Source organism: Mustela putorius, unplaced genomic scaffold (genome assembly GCF_011764305.1).
Source record: "Mustela putorius furo isolate JIRA1106 unplaced genomic scaffold, ASM1176430v1.1 tig00000698_pilon_pilon_pilon, whole genome shotgun sequence".
NCBI classification, from domain to species: Eukaryota; Metazoa; Chordata; class Mammalia; order Carnivora; family Mustelidae; genus Mustela; species Mustela putorius.
In genome coordinates, this window is record NW_025421449.1 from 7,578,938 (window position 1) to 7,594,079 (window position 15,142).

The 15,142-nt window shown below is 40.0% G+C and overlaps 1 protein-coding gene across 19 annotated transcripts in view; it reads right to left on the bottom strand.

Moving 5' to 3' along the window:
- Window positions 1-6,658: 6,658 nt before the first annotated feature.
- KCNMA1 (potassium calcium-activated channel subfamily M alpha 1) overlaps window positions 6,659-15,142 on the bottom strand; it is a 730,733-nt gene continuing 722,249 nt past the window's right edge. For 10 of the 19 annotated variants that reach the window (XM_045083539.1, XM_045083521.1, XM_045083541.1 and 7 more), the window contains one exon: window positions 6,659-14,336. In XM_045083539.1, coding sequence (XP_044939474.1) covers window positions 14,182-14,336 — 155 coding nt within the window. In that variant the 3' untranslated portion in view covers window positions 6,659-14,181. The remainder of the gene's footprint in view (window positions 14,337-15,142) is intronic. The other 9 variants (XM_045083540.1, XM_045083542.1, XM_045083546.1 and 6 more) reach the window with 1 other exon arrangement.

The window sequence follows — 15,142 nt, forward strand, 5'->3', positions numbered from 1 at the left end:
TGGTTTTCTTTTTCAACATTCCTCTGGCTCTTCAAGTTCTTTTCTTGTTCCATATAAATTTTAGGATTATTTGTCCCATTTATTTGAAAAAAGTTGATGATATTTTGATAAAGATTGTGTTAAATGTGTACATTGCTCTAGGTAGCATAGACATTTTCACAATATTTATTCTTCCAATCTATGAGCATTAAACATTTTTCAATTTCTTTGTGTCTTTCTCAGTTTCTTTCATGAGTACTTTATAGTTTTCTGAGTACAAGTTCTTTGCCTCTTTGGTTAGGTTTATTCCTAGGTATCTTACGGATTTCGGTGCAATTGTAAATGGGATTGACTCCTTAATTTCTCTTTGTTCTGTCTTGCTGTTGGTGTATAGAAATGTAACTGATTTCTGTGCATTGATTTTATATCCTGACACTTTTCCTGAATTCCTGTGTGAGTTCTAGCAGTTGTGTAGTGGAGTCTTTTGGGTTTTCTACATAAAGTATCATATCATTTGCAAAGAGTGAGAGTTTGACTTCTTCTTTGCTGATTCAGATGCCTCTGATTTCTTTTTGTTGTCTGATTGCTAAGCTAGAAATTCTAGTACTGTGTTAAATAGCAGTGATGATAGAGGACAACCCTGCCATGTTCCTGACCATAGGGGAAGAGATGTCAGTTTTTCCCCCCATTGAGAATTATATTCCCTATGGGTTTTTCTTAGATGGCTTTGATGATATTGAGGTATGTACCCTCTATCCCTATACTGTGAAGAGTTTTGATCAAGAAGGGATGCTGTACTTTGTCAAATGCTTTTCCAGCATCTTTTGAGAGTATCATATGGTTCTTGTTCTTTCCTTTATTAATGTATTGTATCATATTGATTGATTTACGGATGTTGAACCAACCTTGCAGCCCAGGAATAAATCCCACTTGGTCGTGTTGGATCCTATTGGCTAGTATTTTGGTGAGAATTTTTGCATCCGTGTTCATCAAGGATATTGGTTGTAATTCTCCTTTTTGATGGCATCTTTGTCTGGTTTTGGGATTAAGGTAATTTTGGCCTCATAAAATAAGTTTGGAAGTTTTCCTTCTATTTCTATTTTTTGGAATAGTTTCAGGAGGATAAGTATTAATTCTTTATATGTTTGGTAGAATTCTCTGGGAAGCTGTCTGGCCCTGGGCTCTTCTTGGGAAAATTTTGATGATTCCTTCAATCTCCTAACTGAATGTGGGTCTGTTCATATTTTCTGTGTCTTCCTGGTTCAGTTTTGGCAGTTTATATGTTTCTAGAAATGCATCCATTTCTTCCAGATTGTCGAATTGGCTGGCATATAGTTGCTCATAATATATTTTCATAATAGTTTGCATTTCTTTGGTGTTGGTTGTGATCTCTCCTCTTTCATTCATGATTTTATTAATTTAGATCCTTTTTCTTTTCTTTTTGATAAGTCTGGCCAGAGGATTATCAATCTTATTGATTCTTTCAAAGAACAAGGTCCTAGTTTTGTTATTCCGTTCTATAGTAGTTCTTTTGGTTTCTATTTCATTTATTCCTGCTCTGATCTTTATTATTTCTCTTCTGCTGCTGGGTTTAAGCTTTCTTTGCTATTCTTTCTCCAGCTTTTATAGGTGTAGGGTTAGATTGTGAACTTGAGACCTTTCTTGTTTCTTGAGAAAGGCTTGTAGTGCTACATACTTTCCTCGTAGGACCACCTTTGCTGCATCCCAAAGATTTTGAAGAGTTGTTTTCATTTTCACTTGTTTCCATGTATTTTTAAAATTCTTCTTTAATTTCCTGGTTGACCCTTTCTTTCATTCATTCATTCTGTAGATGCTCTTTAGCCTCCATGTATTTGAGTTCTTTTCAACTTTCCTCTTATGGTTGAGTTCTAGTTTCAAAGTATTGTGGTCTGGAAATATGCAGGGAATAATCCCAATCTTTTGAAACTGGTTGAGACCTGATATGTGACCCAGGATATGATCTATTCTGGAGAATTTTCCATGTGCACTAGAGAAGAATGTGTATTCTGTTGCTTTGGGATGGCATGTTCTGAATAGATCTGTGATGTCCATCTGGTCCAGTGTGTCATTTAAAGCCTTTATTTCCTTGTTATCTTTTGCTTAAAGGATCTGTCCCTGTCAGTGATGGGGGTGTTAACATCCCCTGCTATTATTGTATTATTGTCGATGTGTTTCTTTGATTTTGTTATTAATTGGTTTATATAATTGGCTGCTCCCATGTTAGGGGCATAGATATTTACAATTGTTAGATCTTCTTGTTGGATAGACCCTGTAAGTATGATGTAATGTCCTTCCTCGTCTATTATTATACTTTCTGGCTTAAAATCTAATTTATCTGCTATAAGGATTGCCACCCCAGCTTTTTTTTGGATGTCCATTAGCATGGTGAATTGTTTTCCATACCCTCACTTTAAATCTGGAGGTGTCTTTGGGTCTAAAATGAGTTTGTTGCAGGTAGCATATCAATGTGTCTTGTTTTTTATCCATTTTGATACCCTGTGTCTTTTGATTGGGGCATTTAGCCCATTAACATTCAGGGATACTATAGAAAGATATGAATTTAGTGCCATTGTATTGTCTGTAAGGTGGCTGTTACTGTATATTGTCTCTGTTCCTTTCTGGTCTGTTACTTTTAGGCTCTCTCTTTGCTTAGAGGACCCCTTTCAATTTTTCCTGTAGGGCTGGTTTGCTGTTTGCAAATTCTATTAGATTTTGTTTGTCCTGGAAGCTTTTGATCTCTCCTTCTATTTTCAATGGCAGTCTAGCTCGATATAGTATTCTTGGCTGGGTACTTTTCTCATTTAGTGCACTGAATATATCATGGCAGTCCTTTCTGGCCTGCTAGGTCTCTGTGGACAGATCAGCTGCCAGTCTAATACTGTTATAGGTTACAAACCTCTAGTCCCAAGCTGCTTTCAGGATTTTCTTTTTGTGACTGATATTTGTAAGTTTTATTATCAGATGACCAGGTGTTGACCTATTTTTATTGATTTTGAGGGGGGTTCTCTGTGACTCCTGAATTTTGATGCTTGTTCCCTTAGCCAGATTAGGTAAATTCTCTGCTATAATTTGCTCCAATATACCTTCTGCCCATTTCCCTCTTTCTTCGTCTTCTGGGATCCCACTTATTCTACTATTCTTTCATCTTATGGAATCACTTATCTCTCAAATTCTCCCCACATGGTCCAGTAGTTGTTTATCTCTGTTTTTCCCAGTTTCTTTATTCTCCATCATTTGGTCTTCTATATCACTAATTTTCTCTTCTGTCTCATTTATCCTAGCAGAAAGAGCCTCCATTTTTTATTGCACCTCATTAGTAGCTTTTTAAATTTCAACTTGGTTAGATTTTCATTCTTTTATTTCTCCAGAAAGGGATTCTCTAGTATCTCCATGCTTTTTTGAGCCCAGCTTGCACCTTGATAATTGTCATTCTGAACTCTTAAGTCTGACATCCTACTAATGTCCATATTGATTAGGTCCCCAGCTTTCATTATTCCTTCTTGTTCTTTTTTTTGAGGTGAGTTTTTCTGCCTTGTCATTTTATCCAAATAAGAACAGATGAGATTACAAAATACTAAAAGGGTAGCAACTCCCCTGGGAAAATATAGACTAACCAATTTAGAAGAGACCCGAAACCAGGGAGAAAAAAGGAGGAAAAAAATATATATATATATGGGTGTGTGTGTGTATACACACACATATATATGTATGCATATATATATTTATGTGTGCTTAATATACACCAACCTAAACAACACAGAAATGTAAAGCAAAATTCTTTCATACATCTTGTAATTTTTCCCTCTACTCCTGTCCTATCTTGATAATCACGGTCTATGGCTTGACCTATTTCCTTCCAAACTTTAATGAATTTACACATGCCTATTCACGTAACAGAAGTAGGATCATAATATACATTATGTTTTTTCATTGTATGTAACATAGGCTAGGAATCAGCAAACTTTTTCTGTAAAAGGTAAGACAGTAAATATTTTAGGCTTTATATACCATTCAGTCTCTTGTAATTACTCATTTGTGCTGTTTCAGCAGGAAATCAACTATAGATGATATACAATGATTGACATACTTGTGTTTCAATAAAACTTTATTTACAATACAGGCAGCAGGCTATATTGGGCCTCAGAGATGAATTTGCCAACCCCAATATACATTAATCTACCTCATCCTTTTTACTGGGTGCCTAGAACTCCATTAAGTGGATGAATAAGTTCACTTAACTCTCCCCTCACTGATAGAGATCTACACCCATTTCTGATAGGAGCCCTCTTAATCAAGCATGACTTATCAGCTAGCTGGGTTAGTGGATGCTCTCTCTCCATCCATCTGGGAACATGCTCACTGCTCTCTGTGGGGGCACTGGCATTTTATGTCTGCTCCTTGTGCTTCCACCAGCTGAGCTGACCAGCAGTCTCAAGCTTGTTTAAACATTTGTACTTGTTACTGTAGTATGCAGTATAATTAAACAGTATACTAACCAAAGAAACAAAGTACTTAAGAGTTTGCTGATTCTATACAAAGTTGTTTATTTTTGAAAGACCATATTATGGTAAATAGGTTTTTTAAAAAAATCTGTCAAATTAGGTATGGGTGAAATAACTAGAACAGGTAGAAAATCAAGGAACATGAGGTTGGCAGTGGGTGCAAAAGCCCCACGTTAGCAGTTTAGAAAGAGGAAGCCATGCCACCAGGGTGCATCTGGGCATAGGCACTGCCCTGCTTCCTTGACAACTTTCAGAAGCTGCACTGGGCAGGGGAACTGCCTTCTGCCCAATGAGGCCCAACACTCCCACCTTGTCCAGCCGTCTTTTCTAGTTCGTAGGGGATGTATTATCTCTGATTTTTAGCTTACGTTTTCAGACTCTCTGACTGTGAACATTTAGGAAGCATGAGGTTCTGTTCTCTCAAAGGCCCAGTCCATTAACATTTAAAATAGTGCCTATGCTGGTATTTACATTTTGATATCGTTCATGCTTTATTTCTTTTGCACACTGTCTATTCTGTTCCCCCCAGTTTTTCTCCCAGGCAGAATCTATCTTATCTGACATTGCAAAGCAGTTAACATTGATTCTGGTGAATGGTCTACTTTGATTTTTGCTACAGGGAGATTTTAGCACAAATTCACATATATTGTTTTTGCAACAAATAGAAAAATATGTTCCGCATTCATTGTGCTGTGTATGCCGAGCCTGCTATTTTGTAACTCACTGTCTCATCTCTTTTATTTGCTTTCTCTGTCACTGTCGATCTTTTTCTAATACTTCATCTTTTATGCAGACTCCTTCCTTGGAGCCGGATTTGGCAGTGGAGTTTGCCTAACTAATGGGGACCATATGTTCTGCAATTACACTCTCCCCAGCAACATTCAGATTTGTTAGCAAATATTGGAGAAGGCAAGTTGAGAAACTGAAGTACAGAGACTGGCAGGAATTGGCACATCCTGACAGGTAGAACTGCTCTTGCTGACCCCATGAATGGAAATCTGGTTTGGGCCAGTGTTGTCTTAGGTAGAACAGGGGTTTGTTTTTGAAAGTTATCAATTTATTGGTAGGTTGTTCTTCAAATGGCTGAGTGCCTTTTATGTGTTTCTAATGGCTATCATGCTTAGCAATGATAAGCATTTATCATTTCTAAAAATGATAAAAAAAATTACCCCTCTGGATCAATTTTTAATACATGACTATTACCTATTTATCTGTTTATTCCATCCCTTCCCAGACTGGAGACTGGGATCATGAGGTTACTCACTGTTGTATCTCCAGGTCCCAGTAGAGGAATATGAATGCATTAGCTAGTGAGTAAATATTTGGCTGATGAACAATAAAGTAATCCCTAGAATTTGTTAAGTGCCCATACATTATATACATTACATGTGTATAGCTTGGATGGCTTTCTCCACTCTCTGTCTCCTTCCTTTTTTCCAGGTTAGACAAGTCTTAACCTTGGGGACCCAGCCTCCCTCAAAGAATTCAAACTCACAGGATGCTGAAGATTTAAATCATGGCCCTGAAACCACAGTGCTCATTTTTAAGAGGTCTTTTCTATCTCGAGACAAAGTTTCACCTGTTGCCCTGCTGAGAGTGAGGGCAGGCAAGATGAGTCAAAACTTTTGTAGGTTGTCCTGGGTTTTGATCACAGAAGTGCAGGGGGAAAGCACTTTGCTTTGCTGCGCACAAGGCAAGAAAGAGTAGCCAGCTTGGAAGCAGGTGGCTGAGGAGAGAAGGGTTCTAGCTTTCCAAGGGCATGTTTGAAGGCTGCCTCTCTGTCCTTAGAAGCTTGCCTGTGGGAGACCACTGCAGGAGCCTGTGGTCCCACTGGCCATGGCCTGGTCCTGAAGTGTTCTTGGGCACCGCATCTAGCAACAGTGGCTCTCCCTCTCAGCCATTGTCCATTGTTGCCTTGGGCTGGCACCACCTGACAGCCTCCTTGAAGCTCCTTGGACCTGTAACCGTCTCTTTGCTAGAGCTGGAAGGGCAATAGAAAGGCAAGCCCATCACTCTTCTTAGTCCAGAAACTTGCCTTCATCTGAAAGAGCTAAACTATCTGATGGCAATTCAGAGACTTTGCCCCCACCACCACCCCCATCCCCCTTAAAAATTCCCCAAAGACATGGGTGCTACAGAAACACAAAGAACACTCGTTGTTTTAGAACACAAATACATAAATTTTTAATCTGCGAAAAATACAAAATGAAACCATGTACAAGTTATGTACAAACCCTTTTTACAAGACAAGAGAGTTATCACTGGTTGTTACAGATGACAGAGTTGGGTAGATCATTTCAGAGCACCAGCATTTATTCTCTCCTCCAATTCCTGTTCATAGTAATTAATCATAATCATAATCATAATGCCGACAAGCAAAAGTTTGAAAGACAGATGAATAAGCCACGCTCTTTTTCCTTAATGAATATGTAGGCTGACCTCTGTAGAAGTGTACTTTTTTTTTTCCTTTGTCCCCTGAAGAAACATTGAGTGCAGGTTTTGGGTGTTAAGTGGGGAAAGGTTTCTTTTTCAGCATCTGGGGGATGGGATGTGGGCCAGAAGTTTTAGGCAGGATGCGACTATGCCACCTGGGAATGGAACGTTTTTAATTAGAAGTTCCAGGCCGGGGTTTGGTTTATGTCTGAAATGTTGCAGTTCTGGTCAAATGTGTCTCCGGCTGTACTTAGCGGAAGGAAGGGAAAGGGAGCAGGCTGCTCTGGGGCAGCAGGGCTTTGCTTTAGTATGGATGTGGGGCTCTGTCAACCTTGTTGGCAGGGATCCCTTACCTGCTGGCTGCCTCTCACATTGACCCTGAATCCCGTGTGAGGAAAGCTCTGGTTTGCTCTGGCAGATGTGCATCCAGGCCGTGCGTACATTCCCATCTAAGATTCTGAACAGTCAGCCCGGCCATGCTTCCTAAGGCAGGCACAGTGGAGAGCTTTGGGGTCACTTTTGTCCCTGTTCTGCTGAAGAGCAAGGAAGAGGAGAAGAAACACAGATATCCTCGAGGGGATAAACAGACCAAAGGAAACCTTTTTAAACTTAAAATCTGCTAGAAATTCAGGTTGGTGAGTGCTGTGAAGTGTGTAAACCTGGTGATTCACAGACCTGTACCCCTGGGGATAAAAATATATGTTTATAAAAAATAAAAAATTAAAAAAAAAAAAAAGAAATTCAGGTTGGTTTTCACCACACCAAAAAGCCTCACTCCTCCTGCTGCTTGCCCAGAAAAGTCACCAAAGCAAAGTGATTGTCACATTTGTTCTAAGAATGCCAAAATCAAAGCTTCCAGTGTGTGCATTGCTCAGAAGGGGATGCAGAATAGTGGGGATGACATGAACAGCGAGGGGAAAGAGGTGACCCACCTCAAGATCCCTCTCCTTTGAGTCCTTCTCCGGGAAAAGTGTCAGTGACCTAGAGGATCTGCCCACATTGTGTTTCCCATGGTGTCCAAAGTAACACATAGTGGCTGACTGATACCCCAGCCTGAGACAGGCCTCATGACGAGCTCTGGGATTAAAGATGAATAAGCAAAGTCCTTACCCTTATCACGTGAGTCCTTGCACTTCTGAGTCATCCCTCTCCAGTACCACTCATCTCCAGCCTCATGTATAACCCACCCTTTCTTGGTTTCCCTTTTCTTGCTTCTCTAGTTCTGGAGTACCGTGGATCTCCCATCCCAAGAGTATCTACTTATTTTATTCCTTTTTGCCCCTACAAATATGGCTGTAGGCCGCTGAGTCTTCTGCCAGATGGCCTTTCAGACCTATGCTTTCTCCTTTGGAAGATTCAGCCATGCTCCCCACTTCACAAGGACCTCTGTGAATCTGACTTCCAAATCCAGAGCCTGCTGGAAGCCTCTCCCCAGCTCCACCTGCCCACTTTGTCTGCAAGGTGTTCCTTGATGGAAAGCTCTCAGCTTCTTTTACTCTGAATGAATCCAATATGACATTGTTCAGCTTCCCATATTCTCTGGCTCCCCTTCCTGTCTTCTTTTCTTTCCTATTCCTCCACGTGGTTCTTCTCTTGGGGTCCAAAGTCAGTGTTTCTTTCACAAAGAATTTTTCCAGAACCAGTCACTGCCCCGACACCCAATCTGCCGACCAGCCCCCCCCCCAACTAACTCCAACTAAACTTCTACAATGAGTATGATCTATAACCCTCATCTGAGGAAGGTAGGTTCTTCATATACTGTTTTTGACTTGGAATGTGCACCATTGAGAACTCCATGCAGCTGAGAAAAACATTTAGCTTTGCACATGCACTCCTGATGACTTCCAGGAGGAGCTGACATCTCAAAACTTTCAACCTAAAAAATGCACAGGCATTGGTGTTCATCACTCTGTTTAAAACTTTTGGTGGCTTTCCATGGCTTTCTAATTCAAGTCTCAATCTCTTGGCTTGGCCCTTCAGACTATCTATTTCCTGAGGTCTCACCTTAGGTTTCTTCAGCTCCCCTCTAGGATCATGTCACCAGAGACAAAATGCCCTATGTATTGAAATCCCGTTCCCACCAATGAGCCATGAACCATTAAGTCACCTCTTCCTGGAAAACCTTCATTCTCTACATTTCTCCAGCCATCTATTTCCCTTTGAAATACCTCCAAAACCCATCAAGCACTATATCACTCTGCATTCTTCTCAAACTATATGATTCAATACAATATCTCCTTCCTTTCCACCCAGAGCACTAACTCTTGCCACCACATACCTGCACCTGGCTGATGGTGCTTGAAATTGCTATTTATATCATTTTGTTTTTGCTCTTTCTTCCTAGCTTCTAGATGCATTTCCTGGCTTGGCCTGTCTTTAGATACTTAAGTCTTGGGCCCTTTTTCAAAAAATGAAGCAAAATAGGAAGGTCTGGTATAGATAGTCTAACTCAGCATTCCTCCCCCAGTCTAACCACATGAGGCTGTGATACAATGCAGACTCTAACTGGTGTTCGGCAAACGGGTTGCGGCTTCAGGACACAGAGGCTCCTTTCCCTCTGTACATGTTCCAGACGAGCTTGCCAGAGCAATGGCAAATTAGGCTCTGTAGTTCTTTGGGAAATAAAATTAAGGATAAAAGTATAGGCTGAACTGTCTTATTTTATGGCAATTTAAAAAATATGAACAACTGGTATTACATGGGCAACAACCAACTAGAGCAGACTTCACCTAAAAAACCAATATGGCCACGCTCATATAAGCTGGCTGGAAATCATTTCTAATTACTCTTCTCTCATTAATAAATCCAAAGGGCCATATCACCACTTTATATGATCATGGGATTTAAGTGCCAAATCATCTCTGCTGGATAGAAAACTAAATGTGCTTTGGGAACGTGGGGTGAGTAGGGGAGGGGGAGAAAGGGAATTTACCAGATGAGTTATAAGTGAAATCTCAGTTCCCTTTGATTTTTAAAGAGAATGAGTCAAGCCCTAAATAGTGAAGTTCCTTTGAAGGACCACAGTGATATTACTACCATTCCAAAAGCCACAAAGAGGAACAGAATAGTGAATAGACAGACTATAGGGACAGAAGAGAAAATGGACAGATTCTACCATAGAATGCCATGTCCAAGTTGAATGGATCTGTTTGGTCTCCTGTGAGTAGGCTGATGATCAAATCAATTGATTTGATATTCTTTTTCCTCTCTCTTCCTACCTTTCTTCCTCATTTTGCTCTTTCCTTCCTTTCTTTCTTTACTGAGGTTCTCATTGAAAATGAAGAATGGTAGATCAAAATTTGACTGATGAATGGAAGAAAAGAAATCAAATGAACAGGACAGGAAATGAAGTGAGAAGATGGGTTGCTTCCTAAACCCCAGATTCACCTGTGGAAATAAAAATGAGGAAAAATCATAGGAATCTAGGGGTCATGAGACTCTAACTAGAATTGAAAAGTGGAGATACGGGTTAGAGATGAAGGGATTGACTGGAACTACTCTTGGAGCCAAGAAAAGGGAAGGCAGAGCTGAGATGGGAAAGAAAATCATAGGAACAAACAGAAAAGTCTGACCTGATGTGACCCAGGAGAACCTGAATTTTGAAACTGCATTTTGAACCTAAGGAGACTCCAAAGTGTGAAGCAGAGGCATGAACTTAGCTTCCACATGTCCAGAGCAAAAACTGTACATCAGGAGTACTGCTTGGGTGCTGTAACAAGAGGCCCATCAGCACAGGACAAGATTGTTTCCAAGGTCTATTCTAAGGCTCCCACTACTATCCTAACTCACATCCTGCCAGATCTGAAAGGCACCTTAGGGCCATTTAGGTGAATCACTCTCATTTACAAATGAGGTCCCTGGGACTCTGACGGTTTCATGAATATTCTCCAAGCTCATAGCTAGTTATTTGTAGATGTAGCTCTTGAACACTCATATTCAACCCAAGTAAGGAAGTCGTACTTTTGCCTTTCAACATGAAAATAATCCCCAATTTTCTTATGCTTCCTCTTATGCTTTTATGTTTATGCTTTCTTAGGCTTTATCTCTTTTCCAACTTGAACCAAAGAGTTTTAATCCCCTGTTGTTTTAAGTCTTTAATTAAATTCTGTACAAAATACATCATAAGATGCCCCAACCTTTGAAAGGAAAGAGCTCTGGTGTTCCCCAACATGCCTTAGTCACAATCACTTATCTTTGAAGTCTTTTATATTAGTTCAAGGTGATATTTTGAAATGTAAAATTGCTTAAATGAAAGTAAAAGTTTTCTTAAGAAAGATGATGATGATGGTGATGATGTCTTTGTAAACAGGTGATTTCCACTTCTTAAATAGCCTCTTGGTGGATCTTTGATTCCCAAAGCACCCAAGAGACTTTAGTTTGGGTAAGGACTTTTGTGGAACCCTGAACTGGGATGGAAGATCATAGTCTTATAAGACAGATGGTACCAATGATGACCGTCATTGGTCTTAATTTAGTCAGAAAAATGGGAATGGTTCTGTCACGGTGGGGTTGAAAGATGACCTCTTCCTGGCCAGAAAGGTCAACACATTGAAACTAATCAGGAAGACCTAATATTGGATTGGGCCCTTCAGTGGTCTTATAATCTTGTTTCTGTTCTTGTGTCACTTTGAACCTACCAGGCACCAGTTTTTGCCAAAGGAGCCACCAACCATTTTTGCATACTTCCTCAAGAAAACAAAAAAGCTCATTTTTATTTTCTGTATCAGAACGAATTCTTACTGAATTTATCAAAAGCAAAACAACATGAGCTTGCTACTTTACCGTAGAAGAAAATAGATTCCTGCCAGTTAGGTTTTGGGGCAGCCCTTTGCTATAGGAAGCCATTTTAGCCATTTTGGTCAAAAGGAAAAAAAAAGTTTTCTTTCAGCAATACTTGAATGGAAAGAAAAGGAAAGGGGAAGAAAGAGAAAAGCAAAGCAAAGGAGTTTAAATCCAAATCTCTAGCCAATCAGTTCTTGGAGTTTTCACTTGTGTTTTCAGAGTGACTTGGTGTGGAGAGATGGGTTCGAGAAGCACAGGACACTGTTTCTTTAAGAGAAGGTCCTTTAGGTGGCCACCACTGCCTGCCAGAGGACACCAAACAGTTATGACAAATTCAGAGATGGTTATCAGGAGACAGCGTGAAGAAGAGCCCACCAGGGTTCATGAAGGAAAGAAGAGCGTGGGTTGGTGGGAACATACCAAGGTGACCCCAATGCAAAATCATTATGTAGAAGAAGGCCTAGCTTTCAGGAAAGTTGTGAAATCCAAACAAGGGATTCACCCCCACAAACCTGTTTTACTTCTGTGGGAAACCAGGAAATGTTCATAAGCCCAGATATAGACTGCTGACGTCATTTTAGTCATTTTAGTAGACAAGTGATTGGTTATAAGTAGTTTTTTAACAATCCAATTGGACATACATTATATTCACGATACTTTTATAGAACTACTTCTACAAAATGTGACAACAGGGTAACCACAGTCTGACAAGTCACTTCAGGACAGCGCCTACAGGGCAGAAGCACGAGTACATGGGCTCTGCAGGGAGTAGACAGGGGCAGAAGCTCATTTTGCCTATACTGGTCATTGGAGTACTTAGTGGACATATGTTTTCATGGTGATTTCATTGCTTGGCTCTGATCTGAGTTGCACTAATATCCTAAGTACCACAGGGTCATGGCCTAAAGAATTAATGGAGGAGATACCGTGGGACTTTGGGGGGATATTTTGGTAAGTTTGGTTTCTTCAAGTGTCCACAGTTTACATTTTTAAGAAAAGAAAAATCACTATCACATCCATGCTTCTCCATAGATCCTGATGACTGTATAAAAGATTGATCATTTTGAAGTTGAAAGATTTGCTAAATTGTTTGGAACGTAACAGTTGCCGGGACGACTAGACACCAAGCATGCAAGCCACGGCAGAGCTCTGAGACTTGGTAATTGTGTCTGATGGCTAGAAAAATCTTTGAGCACAGTTGGAAGTGGCTGAGACATTTGATTTCATTGCCGGTCATTTTCAAAGGCCTTTTCTAACAGTCGGGATTGAGTGCATTCATTGCTTTCCTTTTGTCGTTATTATGTTTTACACCGTTGCAGCAAGTTTGTGTGTTTTGTCCCAACAACTAAAGGAAAGCCTGAAAAAATAAAATGAAATCTGGGCAAAAGTAGTCTCCTTGATCGTGAAAATGTTTCTGGCTTTTAAACAAAAACTCATCAAAAAGAACGAACGTGTTATCATATCCTGTTGTGAAGTAAAACTATCCACTGGTGTTTACACACTTTCAGGCTAAAAGCTCTGAGACTTGGAGCGTGGGGAAAAAGTCCACCAAACCCTTCCAGAATTGAAATTCCTGTACTTGCGAGGGTGGTTTGGACATAGGAAATGGGAAGCATAACAGCATGGAGGAGTCCCCACCATTCACACAACAAACGGAGCAGTATCTGGTGTGTATCTAGTCCTCAAGGTCAATGTTCCAGGCGTGCCCACAACCCTCCTGGCATCGTTCATGGCCGGATCAACCTCATCTGGTAATTGTAGAAAAGCTGCAAGAAGGTCTTTCCTTCAAATATACGAACAAAGGGATGAGCAATACAGAATGAAAACTAAAGCTACAAAAATATGACTTTCAACTGAGAAAATAAATAAGTTTCCATTTATTAAGAGCTGGTGTCAGTGCGGCTAAGATACAACACCCATCCAGGAAATTCACCTGCCCCCTTTTTTGTCTTCTTTTATGAATTTACTAAAATACATGTTTACATCATTGGACAATTTGAAAATTGTTTTAGTAATCCATTGGCCTTCGTTACAATTAATTGTGGTGGTGACCATCATTCTCCTCAAAGGAAAAGAGAGAAAGAAGAGAAAGATGTATTAAGGAGTCTGGCCACTTACTCATGTTGATTTTGCATTGTTTAGATACAGGGAAGATATTTGACAATGAAAAAAAGAAAAGAAAAAATATATTTCTTTCTAATAAATAAAAATAATTTAAAATGCTAGAGGCTATACATGACTATTTTAGTATGTTCATTTATAAATGAAATCATTTTCTTTTCCAAAATACATGGAAGCAATATTCAAGGCAGACAAAGAGAAGATCTGTCTACTTTATTTTTCTTGCATTTCTCGCTTATCCTAACGTCTCCACCAGTGATTCAGCATGTAAGAGGAAGAAAAGTCACGTCACCATTTATGAAGTTTGTCAGGCTTTAAAAAAATAGTTCTGGTCTCCTGGGAGTCAACATTCATCTTCAACTTCTCTGATTGGTGGAATCAAGCTGCTTGTGGATTTATATTGGTTGATCTGGTTAGCCATGTGGGTACTCATGGGCTTGATTTGAATGTTTCTGGGATAGGCATTATCCGGTTCATCTGTAAACCATTTCTTTTCTGCTAAAGAGCAAAACGGATAGAGAACAAGAAGGAGAAATGAGAAGCTTAATTAGTCCTAGGGTAAAGCCTTTGGAAAGTTCATTGAAAAAAAATGCAAAACTGTAATCGATAGAAGCTGACAGTGAGTAGTTGCTAAGAGATAGTGCAGTGTAGGGAGAAACCCAGAACATGGGACACCTCTGCTGCCTGTGGCAAGTGATGAACAATGCACCCTTGGGATGTAGGGGCACCATGGGTGGACCTCTGAGCATGAGGAGGGGTTGGAAGAGGAGCTCCAGCAATGTTCTCCGGGATTCTTTTAGTGGTCTGGAAAGCTTTGGTGGCAAGGAGATGCTGAATACATCAAATATTGGGCATGAACATTGTGCCTGAGGAAAAATTTGTGTGTTCACTGATTTGAGGGGAACATAAAGGACATTGTCCCTGACCAAGAGCCAGTGATCTAGCATCTTAGGCAGGATCTCAGCCTGTACCTGACTTTGTTACAGACATACTTCAAGTTACAGCTCAATACACCATTCTTCTTATTTTATTCTTTTTCTTTCTGTCTCTCTCTCTCTTTTTTTTTTTACCCTCCAGTTTTGAGGGTCTTAAAGTAAGCCCACAGATTGTGCTGGGCAATGAGACTAAACATCAGAATAGCAACCAAAGTTTGAAGAGGATTTTGAGATGGCTTTTATTTCATGAAAGAAAACTCTATGTTGGTATAAAGTTGGGGAAGGAATTCCTAGTGGCAGTATCTTAACCGACTATAATAACCCAAGCTGTTGACAAGGGAGCTTGACCAAGTCTTGGCATTTCATTTC